The following is a 23082-nucleotide window of genomic DNA, read 5'->3' as shown; positions in this document are numbered from 1 at the left end:
ATCTTGTATCATTTCCCTCCTTTGAAATGCCTCTTGTGGAGAGACCCAATTTGGTAGTTTCATCATTTATCTTTTTTTAATATCTTTTCCATACATTTAGTAGTGATTTTCTGATACAATGATTATTAAAGATTTTATTCATTTTCTCTTTTCCATAAGCAAGATAAGCATGCCAGCCGTATCATAAACCGTCACCTTCTAACGCCAATAATCTGTTATCTTTCAATGTTATCCATTCCCTTATCCAGGTAAAACAGCATGCATCATAGTATAGTTCTAAATTCAGGACCCCTAAACCCCCTCTCTGTTTAGAATCTTGTAAGATCTTTAAACGGACACGAGGCTTTTTCCCTTCCCACAGAAAAGATGTTATTTCTTTGCTCCAGTTCTTAAATGTTTTTTTTTTTTTTTTTTTTGGAAAACAAAATAAAGACATATGAAACTTTAAAAGAGGAAAATTGGAACCAGTTTATATTCCAATTTTCCTCTTTTAAAGTTTCATATGTCTTTATTTTGTTTTCCTTATCTATTAGATCTTTGTATCTTATCCAAGTTGCTTCTCTTTTAGGATCAACACTATATAAGGCCTCGTGAGGTGAGAGCCACAAAGGGATTTTTGATGATATTCTTTTTTATATATTTATTCCATATTCGGAAAATCGAGGCTCGGATGTAATGGTTGTTGAAATTTTAATTTGCTTTCAATTTGTCATAAAATAAAAAAACCATGCCATCCGCACCTGATGTCCATGCTTTCCAACTTTAATAGTCTTTTGTCTTGTAGTGTTATCTAATCTTTCAGACAATGATAGCACTAGCTTTTCAATTTCAGAAAAGCAAATCTCCCTCTTTCTTTTGCATCATGAAGTATTTTTAATTTGATTCTTGGCTTTTTGCCTGCCCAAACAAAGTCTGCCAATTGTTTCTGCCACTCTCTGAATTTTTTTTCCTTCTTTATAATAGGGATACCTTGACACAAAAATAATAGTTTTGGTATGACCATCATCTTCACAGCTGCTATTCTCCCCAGTAGTGAAAGTTTGAGATCTTGCCAATACTTTATTTCATTCTTAATTTCTAACCATTTCTTTTGATAATGTTTTTAAACAAATTTGAGTTTTTGTTTGTCAAGATAATACCCAGATATTTTACTTTGTTGCTAATATTAACTCCTGTGCTGTTTGTCAAGCTCTTTTGCTCCATGTAGTCCATGATTTTGTGATAGCTGCTGATTTTTCAAAATTTATTTTTAATCCTGAAATTTGTTCGAAATCTTTTAGGTGTTTTATTAGATTTTTGACACTCGTTAATGGGTCTTCCAATGTAATCACAATCTCATCTGCATATGCCCTAATTTTCAGACATTCTCCCTTAAATTTAACACCCTTTATGTCATTTTCATTTCTTAAGTTGATTAAAACAATTTCCAAGACCAAACTAAAAAAAAGAGGCGATAGGGGACAGCCCTGTCTGGTACCTCTAAATAAAGAAATAGATTTTGTTCTTTGTTCATTTACACTTGCCGATTGTTTAGTATAAATCAATTTTATCCAATCTATGAATCTTTGACCTGCTTTTATATCTATCAGTGTTCTTATTATAGTGTACCAGTCAAGGCTGTCAAATGCCTTTTCAAGATCCAGAAGGATCAGTGCAAGCTTCCTTTCACTATGTAGATCGAAATGTTCAATAACATTTAATATATATCGTAGGTTTTCTTTTAGATGTCTATTAGGAAGGAAGCCGCACTGATATCTCTGGATTATTAATTGTAAAACTTTTTTCAATCTATTAGCCATAATATCTGCAAACAATTTGTAGTCTGTATTAAGCAGAGATATCAGTCTGTAGTTCTTAAGAAACTTCTTTCAGTATCAGTATGATGTTAGCTTATTTCCAAATTGGTGGCAGCTCTTCCCCGTTAAGAGAATTCATGACTTCCAACAGAGGTTGATTGATTGATTTCATTCTGAAAGATCTTATAGTAGCTAGCTGTAAAGCCACCCAGTCCCGGTGCTTTGCCACTTTTGGCTTGCTGAATTGCATCATTTAATTCTGTAATAGATATCTGTCTGTTTAGATCAGCTATTTGTTCCTCATTCAAAGTAGGGATTGAGCATTTTTGTAAATAAGTCTCTAAATCCCGTTTTTAAATTTCTTTTGATTGAAAGAGCTAGTTGAAATATTTGTATGTTGCTTGTTTCATTCCTTTCAAGTCGGTTTAAGTTTTCAGGCCATCATTTATCTTAGTGATTGTTTTTTTCTCTTTACCCTTGCATAATTTTTGAGCAAGCCATCTTCTGGTTTGTTTGCCTGCTGGAATTATTTAACTTTCATGTTTTCCATCATATTGGCCAAATCTTCCACATTCTCCATATTATATTGGTTCTGTAAAAGTTTTATTTCCCTTATGGTCTTTTCACTGTTCGGATTTTGTCTTAATTCTTCTTCTTTCTTAGTTATTTCATCTGTAATCTGTGTTATTCTAGTCCTTTTTCTGGTTAGTAAAAAGTATTACTATTTTAAGATGAAGAAGCACAAACATGTTATCAGAGAGGACACTGGTTCCCTTTGGATCATGGTTTTAAAGATTGCTTTAACTACAGCAGCCAAAAACAAGTTCAGTTCAAAAATTAATAGAGATTTCCAAAATAACATTCCATCTCATTTTTCACATAAAAAGAATATACACAACATGCTTGTGAAAAATCTGTTTAAAGGTTTTAAATCATTTTACTGAGGGAGAAGGGGATAATGAAAAGGACAGTCTTCTCTGTAATCAGACTTTAAAACAATCTTCTTTACCTGATAATCTGGTTTGGTGAAATAGTCCAGATTTGCAATGTGATCCAAAAAAAGATGGAACTCTGAAGGCATATGTTTCAGTAGCATTCGATGTTCATATTTCTCCTTAATCATACCCACTTGCTCCTAGAGAGAAAAAGATAGTAGATTTCAGCAGCACACTACATAGTACTAAACTTTAGGCATACTGAATGGTTGTTGCTTTATTGCAGATCATAGTTAAAGGATCTTATTCTTTCACTGACAAGCATTTCCTACCTTATCTTTGATCTTGCGCCATGGAAGTTGGCCAACTGCAAATTCTACCAACATGTAAAAAAGCGACCACAGATCATCATGTCTACCCATCTCCTGGAGAAAAATTTAAAAAAACAAAACACACAGCTAAAAATATTGAAGCTGCTTGCTCTATAACAGTGTTATAGCTATGTGTAAGACTGCTGCCCTGAGACACAGTCAGAGGCAAAATTACCTCACATATGCATAAAGAAAACTAATCCCTCATCCAACCTGGAACAATACTTTCTAAAACATTCAGTCTTCATGGAAATATTTCTGCACAGTCCTGACTACCAAGGAATTCCTGCACACCAACCATGCAACCTCTTTTGGATTTAGAGACTACAGCTATGCTGTGAATTACTTAGGCCAGAAAGCAACAGCCCACTTCTCTATTTGTTTCTTAGGGCCACAAGCGTTTGGCTCAAATTGAGGCATAAGAGATTAGGTTTAGGGGCATCATGGTGCACATTCCCATCTTTCCTCCATAATTCAAGCACTCTACTGCAGTCTAGGAACACTACTTGAAGTATGTGTGTTGTGGAATGTTACAAGGACAATGCTTAGCAACATACGCATTTGATGTGTGTACTTCAGTATATTTAAAGAAATGGACTCAGAGGAAGAGAAGGGTCAGGCATAGCTCCACCAGGCCTAGCCCAGAGAAAGAAAATGGGCTCTTCCTCCATTCATCTGTTGTTGCCCTGGCCTCAGAGGGAGAGAAAGGGCAGGCCCAGCTCCACCAGGCCTAGCTCTGAGAAAGAAGAAGGGCCCTTCCTTCAGTCCATCTGCTAGCACCATGGCCTACGAGGGAGAGAAGAACTGTTGGATCTCCTTCCCCACCTCATTTCTTAGAAGATGAAATGAAGCACCTGGAAGATGAAATGAAGACCTTGCTTGTCTTCACTCCTCTAGGGTTTTCTGGGTCTGGCAGCTCTTCTGATGTCTGAGCTGGAATAACCATTCGCCTGTAGAGACAGAGGCTCTACAGGCGAATGGTTATTCCAGCTCAGACATCAGAAGAGCTGCCAGACCCAGAAAACCCTAGAGGAGTGAAGACAAGCAACCACCCAAAGGGAAGGTATTTCTACCATACATCAAAGGAGTCACAGACAGAATAGGTAAAATGGTGAAGAAGCACAACCTCCATAAACCGACCAAGAAAATCCAGCAAATGCTACACTCAGCAAAGAACAAGAGGGACCCTCTCACAGCCGCAGGAGTTTACCGCATACCATGCAGCTGCTGACAAGTCTACATAGGGACCACTAAATACAGTGTCCAAACATGAATCAAGGAACATGAGAGACACTGCAAACTGGATCAGCCAGAAAAATCAGCAGTAGCATAACACATTATAAACCATCTTGGGCACAAAATGCTGTTTGAAAACACTGAAATTCTGGACCATGCCAACAACTATCAGGTCAGAATGCACAGGGAAACCACTGAAATCCACAAACACTTGGAAAACTTCAACAGGAAAGAAGAAACCCTCAAAGTAAATAAAGTTGGGCTACCAGTCCTGAAGAACACCAGAACCAGGACTCAGCAAATGCAAATGAGAAACCTCTCAGGGTCAGAGGCTCTCCCAGCAGACGATGAGCACTAAACAAGCAGACATTAATCCTCTTTTGCATATCCTCCTACCCTGAGGAGGCCATCAACAATAGAACAATCCACAGATTAACATGGGAATCACTCCTCCTCGCCCAGGGTCACACAGTATGTATGTATGTGTGTGTATGTGTGTGTGTGTGTGTGTGTGTGTATATACAGTGTTACCTCGGGATACGAAATACCCAGGTTACGAAATTTTCGGGATACGAAAAAATCCCATAGGGAATTATTGTTCCGGGTTACGAATGTTTTTTCGGGTTACGAAAAAACTTTTGGTGCTTTTTTCGGCTTTTTCGCACGGAATCGCGGCTTTTCCCCATTAGCGCCTATGGCAATTCGGCTTACGAAGGCTTTTCGGGTTACGAAAGCGGCCGCGGAACGAATTACTTTCGTAACCCGAGGCACCACTGTATATATATATATATATGTGTGTGTGTGTGTGTGTGTGTGTGTATGTGTGTGTGTATATATATATATACCTACCTACCTACCTACCTACCTACTCTCTTCCAGGTCAACATTCTCTGAAGATGCCAACCACAGATGCTGGCGAAACGTCAGAAATAAACTCTTCTAGAACATGGCCACATAGCCCAAAAAAAACACAAAAAACTAGGGAGTTAAATTGTTCCCTGCAAAAGAGGGATACTCACTCTATTTTTATGTGCATTCACAGAAGCATAACGGACTGTTCCCCGGAAACCAGCAACATTACGAGGCTAATGGGAAAGAGAAAAATTAAACTTAGAACATCAAAGTAGAAAATTATCAGAGCTACTATTTTTCCCTTTATCACACTGGGCCATAAATAATTTCAATTGCAATTGCAGCCCTAGGCAGGTTTATAACTATAGATTAAAACTTTAGACAAATCCCTGAGGAATAATTAAACTTCATGGTGCAAAAGTCCCTTGTACCTAACAATGACAGAACTTACAGGAGATGTCACTACCGGTTAAGGTTTACAACATCTTTAAGAATAAACACCTCCTGCCTGCAGAGAACAATCATTGTGTGGAGAGAACACAGCAGCCCCACAATTCTATTTCTCTGTATAAAACCCCAAAACCTTCTGACTGCACATAAATTAACTTTAACTGCAGGTGAAAGGTCCAAAATAAGTTATGTGTCCTATCAGTTGATGGTAGAAACCAATTGTGACAGCATCATTCTTCTTAACAAAGTTTAATCCTTTAAGTTGTATAACCCAGGATGCTTCTGTACACTGCTCCAGTTGATTATCTTAATTAACATTGTCAGGGCTCTCTTCTTTCCAAAGACTAATAACTCTTCATAAGGGGTGGCTCTCAGATTACATTATTTAAAGTTGTAAAACCTACAATATTTTAAAGCTGGGTTTTAAAATGTATGAAAATCAACAAGTTGTGTTTGAAAGTGAATATATCACATACATACACTCTTTAATAAGGTAAGATTCACTATGTTTCCTAGTTGAGTGTATATATAGTGACAAATTTGGGGTTATTGCTGTTAAAAGTGTCAAGGAATGGAAAATAAAAGGCAATCCAGGACACACTATTTTCCACTGACTCTGGCATATAAAGATAGTGTATCAGACCACCCACAGAACAGACTCTCTTTTCTCCCTTCCCCTGAAGTTACCCCATCCCCCCGCAGACTGGCTCCAGGATATTGGAGGATCCTCTAGATTTGAGAGGTGTGGGGAGTACAGAAATAAAAAAGAATATATTCCCACGTCACCCATTTACATTGTATTAGATCAAATGTTATGCAGTGCCAAGATGAGGACACACACATCTCTATCTCCTGAGCTTTAATTCCATTGCACAGAATCACAAGCTCCACTGTCTGGAGCAATACTTCTTCAAACTAGGAAAGGATTCCTTAATAGTTTATTTAAAATGATAACCCCTCTTTGGGCAGTTTTCAAATATTTTTTTTTAAAAAAATCATAATTCACCTGCAACCAAACTAAGCTGGAAAATGTGTCTCTTTGGAGGCTAAGAGCAGGGAAACATAAAATTAAAAATTAAAAACCAACAATGACACTTTGCCTAATCCGCTGATTCATTCTTTGATGTTATCACTAGGATTCTGTCACTAAAATGGTTGTAGTTTTGGTACATATTTCATGCTGTCTGTTTAGAAGGAAATATTTTTGATGGCTATAAGCAGGTGTTGACATATTCCATTCTTGCATAAAAAGGAAAATTAAAATGCAACACTAGGGAGAGCTGCTATGAAGTCCAAAGGGATCCCCCATGCAGCACAACCTTGAGTCACTAAAATCCCAACACTGCTTGAATTCAGAATTCAGAAGACTCTTCACCTAAGAATTAGGAGGTAAGATCTGTCCTGGTCCTGGAAAGCAAATATTATATCATGAAAAGCAAAAACAAAAATAAAAACAAAATGCAGAACTATAACAATAATTAAAACAAGCAAGCACAAAATAAAATAAAATAAACCAAGAAGCATTGTGATGGCTCACTCACAACTCATGGCTCAGATGATTACAAGCAGCAGGTGGGAAGCCAACGCATCAAATACAGTCTCAAAAAAGGAGCCCAAAAGAACTGTAAAACAAAGAGACACCCAAAGAAAACCATGACAATAAAAATGTAAATGGAGGAAATCAAAACAGAAATGAATTTAAAAATAAGAACATTATAATCATAATCATATCGTGCTCTCTCGTTCTCTTGCTTAATTACCTAGGACTTGTTGATGTTACAGTGGGCCTGTGGTATCCGCTGGGGTTTAGTTCGAGGACACACACACACACCTCATGGATACCAAAATTTGTGGATGCTCAAGACCCATTAAATACAGTGGCATAGTAAAATGGTGTCCCTTATATAAAATGGCAAAATGGAGCTTTGCTTGTGGAATGTATGTATTATTACATTCAGCCCTCCATATTGGCAGGCTAGCTATACATGATCTGGAACATCCATGGCTAGCCCTGCCCAGTGTAAGTCAATGGTGGTGCATGTAGGTCACCATCTATAGACTTACAGTATAAGGATTGGTGATTCCTTGATATTTCTTAGGGGAGGGATGAACCAAACTCTTGCTGATACAGAGGGCTGACTGTATTACTATTATCCTGCCTTTTTCTCCAGTCTTGGTCTCAAAGTGGCTTACAAAGGTTAAAACAGATGCAGCTATAAACATGTATATCATACAAAAGTTCAAAATGCATTAAACTATCAGTAAAATTTAAAGTAATTAAAAGATAACTATTAAAAAGAAGAACACTAGACATATAAATATCACACATGAAAGGCCCTTTCCCCCTGAAGGTCTGCTCAAAATCCCATCAAAACAGAAAGGTCTTTACCTGCCTATGAAAGGATAGCAAAGAGGGCACCTGTCTACCGTCCTGAGGAAGGGAGTTCCAGAGCCTGGGAATAGCCATCGAGAACCAGGCATTCCCACAATATTCCCACTGTGAGAGGATGGGACAGAAAGAAGGGTCTCCCCAGAAGATCTCAAAACATGAGCAAATTTGTAGGGAAGAATATGGTCCTTTCAATTACCCGGACCTGAGCTATATAGAGTCGTAACCAACATTTTGAACTGTGTTTGGAAACAGATTAGAAAACAATGGAGCTGTTGGGAACCCTAGTTAACTGACTGTAGTCCTTTGGACCAGCTGAAGTTTCCAAACACTTTTCAAAGGTAGTGTCATGTAGAATGTGCTATAGTAATCTAAACAGGATGCAATTAAGGCATGTGTCACTATGCCAAGATGCAACATTTCCAGGAATAGGAGCATCTGGCATGCAAGTCTTAACTGTGTGAAAATGCTCCTGGTCACTGTCAGCACCTGGGCTTCCAGGTTCAGGATGAGTCCAGGAGTACAACCAAGCTATGAAACTGCATTTTCAAGGGGGATGCAACCCCATTCAGGGAAAATAGGGTTAGGTGCAGATCTCAAAAAACATTAATCTAATCCAAGCTGTTTATTTACCACACATTTTATAAAATTGGTTGGGTCTTGTGAGTTTTCTGCCTGCCTGCCTGCCTGCCTGCATATTTGCTTACTGCAAATATCTCCTTCACCCCCTTTGTTGCAGCTGCTATACATATATGCAACACTTGGCTAGGCTTAGGTCCTCAGGAACAGTTAAGCTATGCCTCCTCATATTGCAGGAATTGGTGTCTGGCTAGGACACAATGGCATGAAAAAGGGGAGGGAGGGAAAATAAGTGGTTGAATGAGGGAATTTCTGCCCCAGCCAAATACCGACTCTTGCAATGTGGGGAGATGTGGCTTCACTGTTGCTGCTCCTTAGAGACTAAGCCTAGTTAGTATTATGTTTCTGCACAATGGCGGCAACAGTGGTGGAGGGAACTGGATGGTCTCAACAAAAAGGGTGTGGTTGTGTGGTGGATGGTGACAGTGAGGGGGAGAGAAAAGAAGCTGGATTTAGATGGGAGATGATGAGGGCAAAATAAAAGAGAGGAAGCAAAGGTATAGAGAGGTGATGAGCATTTGCCTGAGAAGTTGCCTGTGGAAGGGCCAGTTTGGGATAATGGAGCTGGAAGGGCTGGTCAACTATGATGAAGGGAGAGGCAGGCAGGTTTGCCACTTAACAGCAGAGATACAGAGAGGCACTGATTTCACCAGTTTTGAATGTTTAAATGAGAATTGCACTATAATCAATTAAAAGTTTCATGTACTGTGGATAGTGTTCATCTATCACGTTATAGTCAATTCACTTTGTAAAATCATGTGTTATAACAAAGCTTGCTGTACTTAATTTAAGGTGTGTAATAGTTCATGTTATAGAGAGTGATTTGGAGAAGGTCAGTGGGGTGTGCCTGTTAGGCAGGGAATTGTGCTTGGTCAATGCTGCTCTTGTCTTGTAGACCATTTCCCAATTCCAGATTTATTGCCACCGTGTTTTCTGCCTGTGCAGGCATCTCTCTTTCTCACTCTCTCCCTCTTTCTAGTTTCTTTGAACATTGTTTCTAGGCTGTCCTTTGTCACCTTTTTAAACTTGAGATGGCCAACCTTTGCATTCTCAGAACTACAGTATTCTATTCCAATGGTTCCTAATGTCCAAGTCCTTGCTTTCAGTTAAGTGCTCCAATCTCATCATTATCCCTATTTGCTCTTTTAGCCAAGAAGGGTTTTTTGGGATGCCTTCTTAAGAGTTGTGTTAGCATGCATTACTACAATTTCCAGTCTTTGAAATTCATCACACATTTATGCCCCCCAACATCTAGACAGAAAGACAAATATAATAGCCAAAGGGAACTCATGACAGCCTCATGCAGTGTGAGCCTAAGTTCTACTCAGCTTTGCAATTTGAAAGAGAAATGTATAAATGGGTGAACTGGCTCACCTAATAGCTTTCCCCTTCCCTTTGTCCCTCTGGCAGACATCCTATGTTTTTTTTAAATACAATGTTAAAGTGACAAATGTACATTTATCAATTTATCCTTTAAGTATTTCTTATGGCCTAATGAGGGTGGTGTCCTGGTGACATACGGTGTTGTCTGCACTGAAGAAATAAAGCAGTTTCACAAAACTTCAATTGGCATGACAATGCTATGGAATTCTGGGATTTGTAGGTTTGTGAGCTTTGTTTTGTCAGAGAGCAATGGTGCACCACCAAACTACATATCCCAGAATTCCATAGCATTGAGTCATGGAAAGTGGTGTCAGATTGCTTTATTTTTGCAGTGTGGCAGTAGCCTCAGATACACTGTTATACGTAAGTAGGCAACATCTGCTAAAAATTTGCAGACCAAATTCTCCTGCAATTGACCCTGGAGATGCAAATGTATGTTCGAACTAATCACAGGTGAAGCTATTTGCATACTGGCCCCATTTCATAAACCTTACGTTGGTCTTCAACCAAGAAATCTGACATTGAAACTCTATTTCTTTTTTTCAGATTATTTGAATGGCTGGTTCTCTTAAATACAAATGCAATTAAAATTAAATACAAAATACCAGTCTTTCTTCTATCAGCAACATTCCCACCTACCAAGAGACTATGCAAAGGGATCTTACAGCACTTTTGAGACCAATTGAAAGAAAGATGCTCGTTTTGTAGACTTGAGTCTACTTCCTTACATATCTGAAGAAGCAGCCTCAAGTTTATGAAAGCTCTTGCTACCATCTTCTTTTTTTTCAGTTAGTCTCAAAGGTGCTACAAGATCCCTTTACATACTGATTATCCAGACTAATATGGCTATGTCTTTGAATTCTACTACCAAGATACTAATAAGCTTTTCACATGACACTGTTGTACTGCAATTGCACTGTGTTAGTCCTGTTTGCCAGGATCTTATTGCACACCAGTGCTATATCATGTATGCTGGCCTTCGGGTCATTTGGAAATTAATCCTCTCACTGAAAATAAACGGTTAATGACACACTCTCCTACTAGGGTTTAGTAACTACTTTGGGTGTGAAAATTCTTGTTCTGCTTTGTTGAGATATTGAGAGCATAGAGGGCACAATATGGGTATTGTTTCCTTGCTCCCACGCCCCAGGGATCTCAGACTACCAGTGGTTGAGCTAGGACACTGGAATTAAAAACAGTTCCCAAAAACAGTTCCCAAAAACTATTCCCCAAACAGTTCCCATGTACATTCATACTCCATTCTCCAGCATGGTTTGCACATTATTTTAAAATCTGTTTTTAATATAGGGGAGAAAGTGCAATTTCAATGTAATCTTATTAAGGATAAATGCTCATAGAAATCATGAGGTTCAAGAAAACTGTAAAGAGTAAATGAAGACTAAATATACAAATATTTAAAGAGTAATGTACAAAAGAAGAAACAATCAAGTGGTGGCTCATGTGAAAAAGCATAGGGGGGGGGAATGGCAGACATGGTGTGCTATGTGTTCATCTTCCTGAGCTGTGGGGTTTCATAGGAATGTCATTGCATTATGCATTACTACGGCTTCCTTAAAAAAAAAAGTCATGGAGCAGGAAGCAAAGCAAACAAGGTGGTGTAAATGATATTGTCATATTTCAGGCGCAAGAAAGCAAATGTGGAAACTAATGCAACTGCATGGCATAGTGGTTTGAGTGTTGGACTACAACTCTGGAGACCAGAGTTCGATTCCCAGCTCGCCCATGAAACCCATTAACTTTGGGCAAGTCACACACTCTCAGCCTCATGGGAAGACAATGGTAAAGGTCCTCTGAATCAATCTTGCCAAGGGTTGCCCTAAGTTGGAAATGACTTGAAGGCACACAACAGCAATGCCACTAAAATCCAAATATAGAGATGGTGCAAAAGGGCATTTTGACTTTCTGCTACCTTACAAGTATGGGAGAAATGGTTTTCAAGAAGAATGTACCAAATCAACTAACTTGGTGTGGTAAGCACCTAGTGCGGTCAACTATGCACAAGTTGCACCTAGTCTATATTAAATGCAACCATATTCATTAGGAAATTAAGTATTTTAAAAATGGTGTTCTTTCAGGAAATTCTTATGGTCAGTTCATCAATACATTCAGCTGAGAAGCCAGTTTAGGACAGGGCACATGAATTCAGAGTATACAAGCTGTGTCTCTTTATCTGGAATTCCAAAATACAAAATATTCCGAAATCCCAAATTGTCCATATGAGTGGCTGAGATAGTGACACTTTTGCTTTCTGATGGTTCAACAAACAGAAACATTTCATGCACAAAAGTATTAATAAGATTGTATATAGAATTACTTTCAGGCTATGTGTATAAGGTATACAAATCATAAATGAATTGCATGTTTAGGCTTGGGTTCCAACTTCAAGATATCTCATTATGTATATGCAAATATTCCAAAACCAGAAAAACTCCAAAATCCCAAACACTGCTGGTCTCAGGCATTTTGAATAAGGGAAATTCAATCTATCTATCTAGCTAGCTAGCTATCTAGTTATCTCCCCTATACCAGGCTAATTTTCTGAAATATGTCATAGCTGCTGAAGAGAAGCAAAGTGGACAAAGTAATATTTCCTGATGTGAGAATATCAGTATCACAAGTACCTAAACGTACCCACAATTTCATCTGTGTAAAGTTCAACCTATACTTTTCATAAGGGAACTGTAAATATATTTTGTCACAGTAACTCACTTCCTCATAACTGATCAAAATATATAGTGAAGTTTAAGTCCACCATCTTACAGTATTATGTTCGTGTGCTTAAGGACCACAGGGTCACTGCACACAAAACAAAAGAAAGATCCAATATAAAAAGTACATCTTTTACACCTTGACTTGTCTATCACCAACAAAGCTTATGAAACACATTGTGGGGGGAAAATTCTGCCTCATCTTGATTAAATTTTAGTCAGGCTGCTTCAGACTAGATAAAATTGAATCAAAGTTGGCCATCCTCGTTGTAAACAATGGGCAGTTAAGTGTGGTGATCAGAATGTGATGAATCACTCAGTTAATTTATTTACAGTATGCAATGACAATAATGTCTAATTTAGCACACTTGAGTAGCCCCAATCCAATATATAATTCAAAGACCTTCTTTTAAAAAAAAACATTTTTACTACAAAACATTCTCCCCAAAATAGTAATGTTTGCATCAGCATTAGAAAAATACCCAGATTGGCAATTTTATTTTTTATTTGTGCTGAGGTAACAAATTTAAGCTGAATCTGACAGGACAGATAGCTAAAAATATATATACCGGTAATCATTTCTAATTAAATTTTTTTTGTTCATTGGTTCCTGCAATTTTCCAGTTAAACCAGCATTGTCTTTTAATATTCTGCCTCAACCATACAGCCACCACAGCCACAGAATAATCTGCACTTACATATACATACAATATCCTCAGTTAAGTATTGCAAACTACTGCAGTGCAGTCTGAATCACGAGGAGAAAGAGCTCTAATCAATGATCTAGGGCTGAATCAGCAGAAACAGAGGCATGCACAGTACAACTGCCAATCCATGCAAACAGGAGAAGCCTGTCATGACAAAAATGCTGCTATTCACTAGCAGTGTCATAAACAATAACCAGGAAGACATGTGTTTTAGCAGAGAGCTTCAAGAGACTTAAAACAACTGAGGCTGTGTGAGGCTGTACACTAAAAAAGGAAGGGTACAGAAAAGTGTCCAACCTGAGAATTGAAATTTGTATTGTGAAATAAGATTAGGAACTACAATGGTGTGGAATTCAGTGATGTGGCCTGACAGTTGTTGAAATTAAAATCCCATTAGTCCTATGCCAACATAGCCAATGGTAAATGCAAGCAACAGAACTAATCTTACTGAATTGTTTGAATCTTGTTAATCTGAAACTGAAAAGCATATAAAGGTTGAAGGACACATTTCTAAACTTGCACTGATAAATAAAAATGGTAAATACTGGAAAACGTTCTACACAGAGGCTACATGGGAGATTGAATATGATAAATAATAAATGTACAACAGATAATATAGATATCATCTACTGAACCAAACTTGCATGTTATTTGGTTTGATAATAGCAAAACAGTATTCTATGACTGTAACACAACTGATTGATTTAGGCCCCATTCCCACTGGCTTATAAAGCGGATCAAGACATGGATTATGGGGGCATCGTTCCCATTTGAGCAAGCATTCAATCCTCATTGCGTAAATTTCGTTCCCATTGGAATTCGGATCTGATCCCCATGTAATCGTTTTTTCCTAGGAAAACCCAAATCAGTGGTGAATAATCCAGGTTAATTTGACTGTACTTTTTTGGAGGTTTTTCCTGCACCTCCTGAGTATGATTTGGGGAAAATGAATGGGAACGACAAGGGTGTCCGATTCAGGAACTTGGGGATGAGAGTAGCAGTGCTCAAGGGGCTGGCCTGGGGGTGTCACCCGCTTGTTCCTGCATTACCAGTGCCATTTCCCCCTGTTCGCATAGCCTTTCTCCTGGTGGAGTGGGAAGCATGTGTAGACAAATTTATTTTTTTTTTAAATTAAGCTTTCAATCGCCTAGGCGCTCTGTGGGGTGTCCAAACACAGCAAATGGCTATATTGACCTCCAAACGCAGTAACCACATTACGCCCCCCTGCAACCTCCCCCCTGCTCCACATGCATAGATCAACGTGTGAGGAGCCATTGAACACCATTTTTAACTATTATTTTTTTCTTCTTTTTACATGCCTGCTTGATTGGCCCCCAAACAGCCCAGGCAGCAATGGGGGAGGCAAAGGGACTTGGGGGATGGAGGCTCCTTCTCCCTTTCCCAGAGGGACTCTGGGAAGACACAGGAGAGCCTGGGAGGCAAAGGGACTTGGGGAAATAGAGGCTCCTTCTCCCTTTCCCAGAGGGGAAAAGCACCTAAGTGTTTGATTGGCTATGACGTCAAGTGCCTAGACGCTTGATTGACAGCTGCTTTTAAAAAAAGAGGTTCCAAAAGGGCAATGGAAATGGGGAGCAAAAAAGTCCACTTCAAGTTACATCCGAGAAAATTTCAATTGGAACGAGAACATGGGTCAAAAAACCCGAGTCCGTTTGCATCCTTTCGTAATGGGAACAAGGGACCAGATTCGAATATGCCTCGGGGAAAAAATCTGAGTCAGAATCGCAGCAATATAAGCCACTTTTTTTACCCAGTGGGAATGGGGCCGTAAACTAGTTCCTTAACCAGTTCTCTTAACTGGCAAACCACACTGTTTATGTATTGCCAGGAGGGAAATACTACTGGGCCAGAAGCCACTTTTCAAGTTGACCAAGTGTTTGTGGAATCATATTTTAAAAAAAAAAAAAAAAAAAAGCTGGGGGTTGGGGTTAGTTTAAAAGGTGTAAATACTAGTTAAATATATATGTAAAGTAGATTAAAATTACATAAAATTAAATAAAATGTATGTCTAAAGTAAACTGAAATAGTGGCATAAAAGTTGGCATAGGTGCAATTGGAGGAGATACTGTGAAGAACCTGAACTTTAAAAGTCTCTGCAGGAGTTAGATTTCCATTATGACTTTCTTCAGAGCTCACCGCTGTTATGACTTCCTTATTCTCTCTTCTAACAGCAAAGTTGGGTAGAAAGCAGTCTATAAATCTGGAGGCAAAACAGGGCCACTCAAACCACCCTGGGCCACAAAAAAAAATGTCTAAAGGAATCAAACCAGGCAGTCTGTATACTTTTCAGTTTCAAATTAACCAGATTCATGCAACCCAGCCAGATCTGTTAAGGGCAATTCCACTCAACTGCCCTCTCCTGGAACAGACATGTTACAGGAGAGGGCAGTTGAGTGACAATTGCCCTTAGCAGGTCTGGCTGGGTTTTTAAACTAAATTTGTTTTTGTTCTTTCACTTACAAAGCGCCATGTACACTGGGGGTAGAATATAAATAAATGCTAATATTTACTATAATGACAACCTATTGAAGGTATCTTTTTTTTAAGGACAAGGAAAAAGAGGAGGGAAATGGTTTGTTTGAAGCCCTACCACCTTACAGCATCCTAGATGCAAATCCTGAATTTGGATGTATGTCATGACGTTAAAAATAACCTGACCTCTCCAGTTTATATAGCAATAATCAAGCAAGTTAAGTTCTGAGAACCAAGTCCCGATCCTAAATCCTTTCATAACTCAGATGTGAAAATTTGGAAAGTGGGAGAGATCAGCGGACAACAGTCTTCCTAGTCTATAAGGCTTCTGTTCTAGGTGGAAACTTTGAAAGTAGCATTCCTGGTATGGATACACTGGAAAATTGCTGCAGCCTTCGACAGCACATTTAACCACACATGGTGTTCTTTATCAATAAATCAGCAGATCTATGACAAAACTGCCACATTTCTTACTTTCTGCTGATGCAACTATTATGTTAATATCCTTGAAGCAAACCCAGAACAAAGACATAAGACAACTTAAGAGCCCAAAAACACAATATTGCAAAGAACAACAAAAGTTTACAAAATTGCAGGATGAGTTAATAAGAGCGTTGATGCATACAGTATATGCTTGTTAGATTCTAAGCTGCATTTAGTATAATGCTTGCATATTGAAAAAAGAATGGCCTTTATCCTGAGTACACTTCTATGTTTGCACTTTAATAGAGTAAACAGCCTAGCATGATACCACACCAAAAATGAGAGTAGAAATGGAAATAAGCTTTTTTTAAAAAAATCTCAAAAGTATTAATGAAAAATATTCAAAGGAAAAAAATATCTGGAGGTTGTATACCATGGTTATGTAAGTGGAACACAGCACAGACAACTGGCTTGCTGTTCCCTATTCCCAGATAAGCCCTGTGAATGTTCCCCACAAAAGTCCTCCAAGTATTTATAATGCTCTTTTAAATAGAATGGGCTGTGCCACAGAGGACTATGATAGGAGGGAGGAATCACTCAAAACTTAGCACAGGAATATTTTGCTAGCAGGGTCATCAGCTGAAAATTTTCCCCTGAATTTAGGACAGGTAGAAGTTTTTTTTTAAATGGGAGGGGGGATTAGAGAGCTGTAGCGGGAAGGAGATGAAAAGCAATTTTGTGAACAGCTTTGGGAGAAAGGCATGGTATAAATCCAATAAAATAAATACAGATTAATTCAACTAGTTGCCTCCTGCTCAGATTTACTGTATAAAACCCAGTGTCATAAGATGCATTAAAAAGAGAGATAGAGAGAGCTCCAGCAAAAGTAAACCAATGGAACATTGTGAACAACTTAAAATGGCCTTGTCCTCTTCTTAGGTTCTGACTAATAAGCATAGGCATATTCAAAGAAAACCTCTGATTTGAAATCATAGATAGTCTGGCAACAAGAAGATTTTGACAAGTTCAATTTCCATCCCACCAACCAGCAGCAGAATAGTTTATTGTGGTTTTTAATCCCCATTATTTAAAAAGCAGAAGAAATAGAAAAGATATAACTTACTGGTCGAACTTCACCATTGGTATTGGTATACTGCCGGGCAAGACCAAAGTCTAACATATAACATTTCCTGTAAGTAGAGGGCAGGCGTCCCATAGCAAAGTTGGACTAGACAAAAACAACCGGATAAGAAGAATTCAGTACATCATTATCTTTTCATGTTTATTAACAAGAGAATCATAGTTCACGATCAATACTATCATGCTTACAAGTATTTGCCACTTGGTACAAGGGCTTTCAACTACAATTTTAAGATCTACTGATCTGCCCCTTCAATACACTGCAGCTCATCAAAAACAATATTTCCCCTGCAGCTAACATCCCCCTTGAAAACGTGTAAGACACAATTTATTCCATTTGTACAACACAGTAATACTAATTATTACAACATTTTAAAGGATTATTATTATTATTATTATTATTATAAGTTAGTTTTTAAAAAGATCTATATTGCTATGTGCTGAGATGTACTGTCTAATGGACTCATGCTCACCCTTCCCTCAGTCCAAATGAACTGAAATTTACTCAGCACAACCACTGATGGAAATCCAGCAAAAAATTCAAAGCTAATCCATCTCAAAAACAGTCTAAAATGGGGCAGGTAACCATATGGGGGTCAGGGGTCAGTATTCATCAATTAAATTAGTTACTGAGCCATAGGCTGTGCCCACCCATCCGAGTCCCAAATTGTCTTTCTATGGCAGGGTACAGACTGCCCAAAAACGGCGGCCTGCTGGAGCCTAGTTTTGATCCACAGGGAAGCTGCAGCCTCCAGACCGCGGGACTTCCCCACAGAGCAAAAAGAACCCACAAAAAGCAGGTTCTTCCTGTGGCGCAATTATGACGCCGCAGTGCACCAATGGTGCACTCGCGATGTCATAATGGTGCCACAATGTGCGGACGCTAGGCATCCGGCACGTAACAATGGTGGCGCCCATCTGTACAGGGTGCCGCCATCGTTACGCCCTTATCACGTGCTAGGGTTGAGGCACCTGTGGGCAGAGCGCCCTCGGCCAACCCCTAGCACATGACGAGGGCGCCCAATAGTCCCGTCTGTACTGGGCTTTTCTTTTCTTTCTTTCTTTTCTTTTGCAATTGTTGCATGCTTTCAAGTCATTTCCATCTTACGGAGACTCTAAAGGAAACCTATCACAGGGTTTTCTTGGCAAGATTTGTTTGGAGGAGGTTTGCCTTTACGTTCCTCTGCGCTTGAAAGAATTAGGGTGGGTTTCCATGACTGAGCTGAGATTTGAACCCTGGTCTCTAGAATTCTAATCCAATGCTCAGACCACTGAATCATGCTGATTCCTGCCCATTTTTGCCATATACAAGCCAATATGGCAACTAGAGCTTTAAGAACTTTAGAAATGTTAAACAAACCTAACTGTTATTAATTTTCTGTTGTAAAAATAGCCAAGTATTCATTTGTGTACCGTTACAATATGAGAATTATCATGTAGTCTTTTGTTAAAGGGTAGGCTTGAGGCTCTTCAGATGTTTTGGACTTAACTTTCAAAAACTCCAGTCAGCATTGCTAATAGTAAGGAAGTTCTAGTACAAAACATCTGGTACAGCAGATGTTCCCCACCCTACTTTATATGAAACAGAGACAAGAGCACCAATACCAGCAGCCAGCAAGCATACTCTCCCACCACAATACTTTGGGATATTCCTGATTCCCTCTCCTGCTACAGCTGTTGTTATGATGTACAAATACCGTGATGTTAGATCACAATAAAAGAGTCTAAAGAGATTTTCTACTCTCATATCCATCTCCAAGTTTTTTTTTTAAAAAAAGGAGGTGGAATTAGGTTCAAGGGGAGCAGCCTTAGGAAACACTAGCTGAAATATCTCCTCTTTCAGAACAAACCTTATTCTTTTGGACCATTTCCTTACTTTCTGCTAATAATTTTTAAAAAATTGAATGAGAGGGAACAAACATCACTAAGTAAAAGCAATGTATCCTCCGTATTACTATTTTTTTCCAATTGTAGGGATAGCTGTATTTTCTTATTAGAGCTTATTAGTACTGGATAAAGTGAAAGCAACTACAGGGAAAGGAAACTAATTGTACAGAGGAAGAAGAGTCAGCAGAAACTACTTACAGGCTTGATGTCTCGATGCAAGAATCCCACTGAGTGAATGGCTTCTATGGATTCTAGGATCTGTTTGCCTAACCGGAGGGTTGTGCTCAGCGTAAAGGTTCCCCGGGGCTGGCTTCTTCTGAGGTCGGCAAGATTCCGGCCCTGAAATAGTTGCAAACTGATTTTATAACACTAAATTTTCACCAACAGATTAAATGTTATAGTATAATGTATTCCACAGCAAAGAAGGAAAAACCCCACCCTCTATTCAGCCCTGCCATTTTTAGCAGCCCACATTCCAGTACACTCATTACACAAACAGTCACCTGGTAACCTATATAAACTCACTGGGTGACCTTGAGCAACTCACACTCTCTCAGCATCAGAGGATGGCAACTGTAACCTCCCTATGAAAAAACTTGCTAAGAAAACCCCATGATAGGGTTGCCTTAGGGTCACCATAAGTCAGAAATGGCTTGAAGGCATATATCAACAAAGCCCAATAGGCATGTTGTGATCAGATCACCTACTCTTGCTTTTTAAAATTCAGTGCTACCTGAACTGGTGGTAGGTACGACTGGCATTTAGGGAGAAGGGGTTTCCTCTCTCCCTATTTCCTTCACACCATACCATTTTTCTGATGAAAAACATACAGTAATTCTAATCTGGTAGTTGCTCTCACAGGTGAAAATATATAGGACATGCATAGGTACTTCTTTAAAGGGAGGGGACACAAATGAAGAAGATCCTACCCTCAGACCTCTCACATTATCTCTACTTTGGCACTGAAGAAATCTGGAAAAACTGTTTTGGCTTCAGCATACCAACATCAAGGATAAGAAAAGAAAAGAAAAGAAAAAGCTGTAAAAAAATCCCTGTAAAAAATTTTTCAGAGATAATTTACAGGTGAACTTTCTGTAGAAATACATAGTATGAAAGGGAACTTCGCGTCCTCAAACATCTGGGACATGTCCCAAGGAGCTGTGGATGGCCACGGTTCATGTCCACTGTGTGCATGGAGATGTGCATGTGCCCTTCACTTTTTGCATAATATCTCATAAGGACTACCAATATGCAAAGAGATCTTGTAGCAATTTTGAGACTGACTGAAAGAAACGAGCTGGTAGCATGAGCTTTCATACACTTGAGCCTACTTGCTCAGATATTAAAGCGGCAAAGATGAAACTGTGAATTTCTCCTGAGGTGTCTGTGCCACTTTTACACTGATAATTCCAAAACAACACACTCAAGTATCAAATTGTTTGGCTCTTAGTACCTGAACAGAGCTGGCTAAAGTATGAGCCTTCACCTATTTGAGTGCAGTCACCAGCATTTAGCAAAACAGAAACTCAAGACAAGAAATGTGTCCTTCCCCTGACATATCTCTGACCCTTGCTGGGAAAGGGAGCACTTAGGAGAGGCAGGTAGCAACTGCTCTATTTACAGTTTTGAAAGTGTAAGGAACAGAAGTGAAACCTGGGGGAGTCTGTGGGAGAAAGAGAAGGTTGTGGGGAAAGAAGAAAAGTGCTGGTAATAGTATTGATACAGATTATTAGGATGAAGAAAGCAATGGGTTCTTCTACTTGGCTATGCAACACAAAGAAGATAGCAATGTACTGTATCTCTTCAATATAGGCCATGTGAGATGGGATATACCTTACAGTGGACCCTTGGTATCTAAGAGGGTTTGGTTCCAGCACACACACACCCCACAGGTCCCTTAAAATGATACTCAAGTCTGTATTTAAAATTTAAAATTACCTGAAATCAACTGCAGCCAGGCCAAGAAGCAGTCCCAGAGCAGTGAGAGGCTGTGGCACTAAGGCCCAGAAAGCAGGCATGCATTCTTCCTGCTTTGGCTGTGGCAATTCTGCACTTTCAGTCAAAAGGTGGAAGTGGCAGCTGGCATGCTCCCAGTAGGAAGCTGGAACTGGAGGCAGGAAGAATGTGCGCCTGGGGCTTGCTACTACCACTCCTTCTCCTACTTTGGTGATGGAAGTCAATCCCAGAATGCAGTTAAGAGAGGAGGCAGAAGCAGTAAGCATCTGGCACTTGGGCATACCACTACTGACGCCTTACCTCCTGAAGCTTTAGCCTGTTGCAAACAGGAGGTTTTTCAACTAAGACTTTTGGACTCTTTGGCATAGCAGATATAGTATTTGCCAGCATCATCTTGGCATTGACTTCCATCAGCCTGGGGCAGGGAGCAGAGTGGCAGCAGCAAGCCCTAAGTACCAGGCACACATTCTTCCTGCTGCCTGCTTGGAGCAAGCCAGCCACCACTTCAGCCTTTTCAAGGAAAAAGCATACTTGTCGCAGTCAAACCAGGAAGAATAAATGCCTGACTCTTGGACCTCGTCACCACAGCCTCCGCTACTATGCTAGGACCACTACTCAGCTAGCTGCAGTCCACCACAGGTAAAATAAATAAATAAATAAAAATTTCTTCATTTCAACCTGCGGTTGCCCAAATCCATGCTACTGAACCAGTCGATGCCTAGGGCCCACAATATAAGCTATGGCTGGGTATTGCTGTTGTTGTTTTGCACTTTCCACATCTACAAATTTATTTTTTTCAAAAAATCCAGAACATACTTTTGTTTTCAACACTTTCTGACCTACATTGACTATATTTACAGGTGGTGCCAACCAACAATTCATAGGGGATTCACACCGAAGGCATTGTTTTACCATTTTTTATGAAGACATCTCTTGAAAGTGATACCTCTAGTGCTACAGAAGTGGAAAATGAGTTGAGAGAGGGAAACAACAACCTTTTCCTGCTCCTGTTTACTGTTTATTATCTTTTGTGCCTTTGTATGTACCATTGTGTTGTTTCTCCACTTATAGCAACCTCATTTATTTATTTATTTATTTATTTATTTATTTATTTATTTATTTATATTTTTCTATGAATTTCATAGGGTTTTCACAGAATGATATGAGTTGGAAGAGACTACAAAGGCAATGCAGAAACTCACAATCAAAGCATTCCCAACAGAAGGCCATGCAACCTCTGTTTAAAGACCTCCAAAGAAGGAAATACTACCACTCTCTGAGGGAGTGCATTCCACTGTCAAATAGCACTTAATATCAGGAGGTTCTGCCTAATGTTGAGGTGGAATCTCTTTTCCCATAACTTGAATGCATTGCTCTGTGTCCTAGTCTCTGGAGCAGCAGAAAACAAGCTTGTTCCCTCCTCAATATGACATCCCTTCAAATATTTAAACAGGGCTATCATATCACATCTTACCCATCTCTTCTCCAGGCTAAACATACCCAGCTCCCTAAGTCTCTCCTCATTCATGGTTTCCAGACCTTTCACTATTTTGGTCACCCACCTCTGGACACGCTCCAGCTTGTCCACATCCTTCTTGAATTTTGGTGCCCAGACCCGGCCACAATATTCAAGGTGAAGTCTGACCAAAACAGAATAGTGTAGCACTATTATTTTCCTTGATCTAGACGCTATACTCCT

At 39.3% G+C, this 23082-nt stretch overlaps 1 protein-coding gene across 6 annotated transcripts in view; it reads right to left on the bottom strand.

The window, feature by feature from the left end:
* Positions 1-23082, bottom strand: part of TTBK1 (tau tubulin kinase 1) — a 157277-nt gene that overhangs the window by 71710 nt on the left and 62485 nt on the right. For 3 of the 6 annotated variants that reach the window (XM_089529127.1, XM_089529128.1, XM_089529129.1), the window contains 5 exons: positions 19626-19766; positions 17524-17628; positions 5358-5423; positions 3064-3156; positions 2806-2931 (listed from right to left, as the gene is read on the bottom strand). In XM_089529127.1, coding sequence (XP_089385253.1) covers positions 2806-2931; positions 3064-3156; positions 5358-5423; positions 17524-17628; positions 19626-19766 — 531 coding nt within the window. Of the gene's footprint in view, positions 1-2805; positions 2932-3063; positions 3157-5357; positions 5424-6646; positions 6753-7181; positions 7207-17523; positions 17629-19625; positions 19767-23082 lie in introns of those variants that run through there. The other 3 variants (XM_089529130.1, XM_089529132.1, XM_089529131.1) reach the window with 3 other exon arrangements.

Source organism: Sceloporus occidentalis, unplaced genomic scaffold, assembly GCF_023333645.1.
Source record: "Sceloporus occidentalis isolate IW3139 unplaced genomic scaffold, rSceOcc1.0.p SCAF_6, whole genome shotgun sequence".
NCBI lineage: Eukaryota > Metazoa > Chordata > Lepidosauria > Squamata > Phrynosomatidae > Sceloporus > Sceloporus occidentalis.
The sequence above is the reverse complement of the archived record's forward strand: the minus strand, read 5'-3'. Positions and strand labels throughout refer to the sequence as shown.